Consider the following 2,799-nt stretch of genomic DNA (forward strand, 5'->3'; position numbering starts at 1 on the left):
TACAGTCAAGTCTGGTTATGATCTAATTAGTAGAAAAGTTCATCAAAATTTGTATCGAGAAGCTGCGGAAAATCCATCCTTAAATCCTCTTTTTGCAAGTATATGGAAGATACTAACTGCTCCAAAGATTAAAACTTTCTTCTGGAAGGTGTTAAGAGGAGCAGTTGCTGTTGAAGATAGACTCAGAACAAGAGGTATTCAGGTTGCAGATAGTTGTCTTATGTGTGGAGAGGAAAATGAAACAATCAACCGTATACTGTTTCAATGTCCATTGGCTAGACAAGTTTGGGCACTTTCTATTCTGCCATCTCCCGTGAATGGGTTTGGGGATTCTATTTACACAAATATGAATCATTTGATACAGATATCTCAGAATCAAGACATGCCTCAACAGTTAAAATCTGTAAGTCCTTGGATTATTTGGGTTTTATGGAAAAACAGAAATAAACTGTTGTTTGAAGGAGCTGGTTCGATGGCAAATAGAATTGTCGACAAAGCATATGATGATTGTCAACAATGGAGTTTAGCTCAGAATAGAGATATTCAATCAAGGAATAGTGAAGATTCCAAGGAAAAAAAGTGGATTCCTCCGAATTGGGGAGAGTTCAAGTGCAATATTGGATTTGCTTGGTCAAGGAAAAAACAATTATCTGGAGCGTCCTGGGTGGTAAGAGATTCAAGGGGCTTAGTTTTAATGCATAGTCGCAGATCATACTCTCAGGTACATTCTCTTTTTGATGCTAAACTTAGGAGTTGGGCTTGGCATTAGATAGTATGAATAAGCACCATTTAGATAATGTAACCTTTGGAGCTTTTACCTCTGAGATTATTAAAGCTTTAAATAAACCAAAAGAGTGGCCAGCTTTAATAGGTCATATTGCTGAACTTTTAAGTTTCACCAAGGATAAACCTAACTGGTTTATGTGGATTGAACCTTTAAAGTGCAATAAAGGAGCTTCTGAAATAGCAATGAGTGTGATAACTGGGTTAAGGTTACATTCCTACGTTGGTAAGGGTCATCCACAGTGGCTAGGAAACCTGTTTGAAGAGGAAAAGGTTAATTAGTAGGGAGATAGGGGTTATAATATTTTACTATAGAAGAGGTTAAATTTTTCTTGTGTCTAGTAAGTATAGTCGGTTTAAGGAATAAGGAAACTTTAGATGTTGTAAATGTTTCCCGTCTGTGACAAAAAAATTTTGTTGTCTTCTGGTTTTTATAATACTTTTTTCTTACTAGTCTCTTTTTACGGTTTCACTCTTTTCAACCCTTTCTCAGTCTTATCCTTTCCTTCCCTTACATATCTTTTCTTACAAGATATGCTAAAGTCTATTTCCTTTATCTTATTATTAGTTTTTCATATATCTTATTTTACGTTGACCTCTTACTATATATATTTACTTTGAGTGGGTAGAGAAACACAATCTCCTTTTTGCTTTCCTGTTTCTCTAAATTATGGCGGATGAATTATGGGATGAGTTACAAAATTTGGCTATGGGTAGAGAAGATCCAGAATTGTTTTTCCCTCATGAGGCTTATGCAGCTACGGTGGCTCGCAATAGGCTAAGTTTGATAGCTAGACCCCTTAACCCGAGAGCTCAAAACCTCTTTACTGTGATCTCTTCGCTACCAAGAATTTGGGGATTTGCAGCAAGAGTCCATGGAAGGGTTCTGGATGATACTTTTGTTCAGTTTCTATTCCAATCTGAGGTGGATCTTATTTCAGTTCAAAGAAGGAAACCATGGATATTCAACAATTGGTTTGTGGCTTTTCAGAGGTGGGAGGACCTTCCTGACTTTGATTTCCTCACAACAATAGATATCTGGGTTCAGATGAGAGGAATCCCTCTTCCTTATGTTTGTGAAGAAACTGTAACACAAATAGCTGAAGCGCTTGGTGAAGTGGTGGAATTGGACTTTCATGATGCTATTACTACTCAGGTAGCTTATATCAGAATCAGAATTAGATTTGCCATAACTGATCGTCTAAGGTTCTTCCGAAGAGTTAGGTTTGATTCTGGGGAGACTACAGTAATCAGGTTTCAGTATGAACGTCTAAGAAGATTTTGTAGCAGGTGTTTGAGGTTCACTCATCTCAGGAACTATTGTCCTTTTCTCCAACCTCTACCTGTCACAAACACTGGTACTGCAGATAATTTGACTGATGGGAGAGAAAGATTTGCGTTGCATGATGAGCTCCATAGGTCAGACATGAATTTGCAAGCTCATAATTCTGATGATTCCCTTCCGGTACCTATCCGTCCACCTCCAAGAGTTGATACGCCACCTCTGAACCCAGATGAGATTGCAGCTGCAAGTCCTTATTTTCATCCTTCAAGAGATGAAAAGTTTCTGAATTTTGCTGTACCAATTCCTCAGACTCCTTGGAGACGCAATCAAACATCAATAGGCTCTAATATAACTCCAATAAGTGAGTATGAGATAACTTCCAGAGATGCAAGGAAGTTTGAAGTTGGAGAATGTTCCAGAAAGCATGATGAAGATGAATCTGGTAAGAATTATGAAATGGAAGAGGATTTAACGCGCAAAATCTCAGCAGTTGATAAGAATGAGGAAGAACGAAGGAAGCAAAAGCAAAAGGTTCATGAGCATAATGAGGGAGGGATTCTGAAACCTCCAAAGAAACGTTAAAGCTTTGACACTCTACTGATTCTGTCAACAATTTTTTGGAAATGTTGCTTAGGTTCAATGAATGCAGCCAAGGTCTTGAATAAGTGGATATGGTCTGAAATCTTTTTGGTAAGTGCATATCCAAGATGAGCAATATGGTGTTAACTCTT

General features: G+C 37.8%; 1 protein-coding gene across 1 annotated transcript; it reads left to right on the top strand.

The window, feature by feature from the left end:
- Positions 1,202-2,650, top strand: LOC104720383 (uncharacterized protein At4g02000-like). The gene has a single exon (XM_010438293.2). The coding sequence runs from the start codon at positions 1,454-1,456 to the stop codon at positions 2,648-2,650; it is 1,197 nt and encodes a 398-aa protein (XP_010436595.1). The 5' UTR covers positions 1,202-1,453.

This window comes from Camelina sativa, chromosome 10 (assembly GCF_000633955.1).
Source record: "Camelina sativa cultivar DH55 chromosome 10, Cs, whole genome shotgun sequence".
Taxonomy (NCBI): Eukaryota; Viridiplantae; Streptophyta; class Magnoliopsida; order Brassicales; family Brassicaceae; genus Camelina; species Camelina sativa.

Excerpts from the sequence above, each read along its gene's own strand:
- LOC104720383 (XM_010438293.2), top strand. The coding sequence starts at position 1,454 with ATGGCGGATGAATTATGGGATGAGTTACAAAATTTGGCTATGGGTAGA.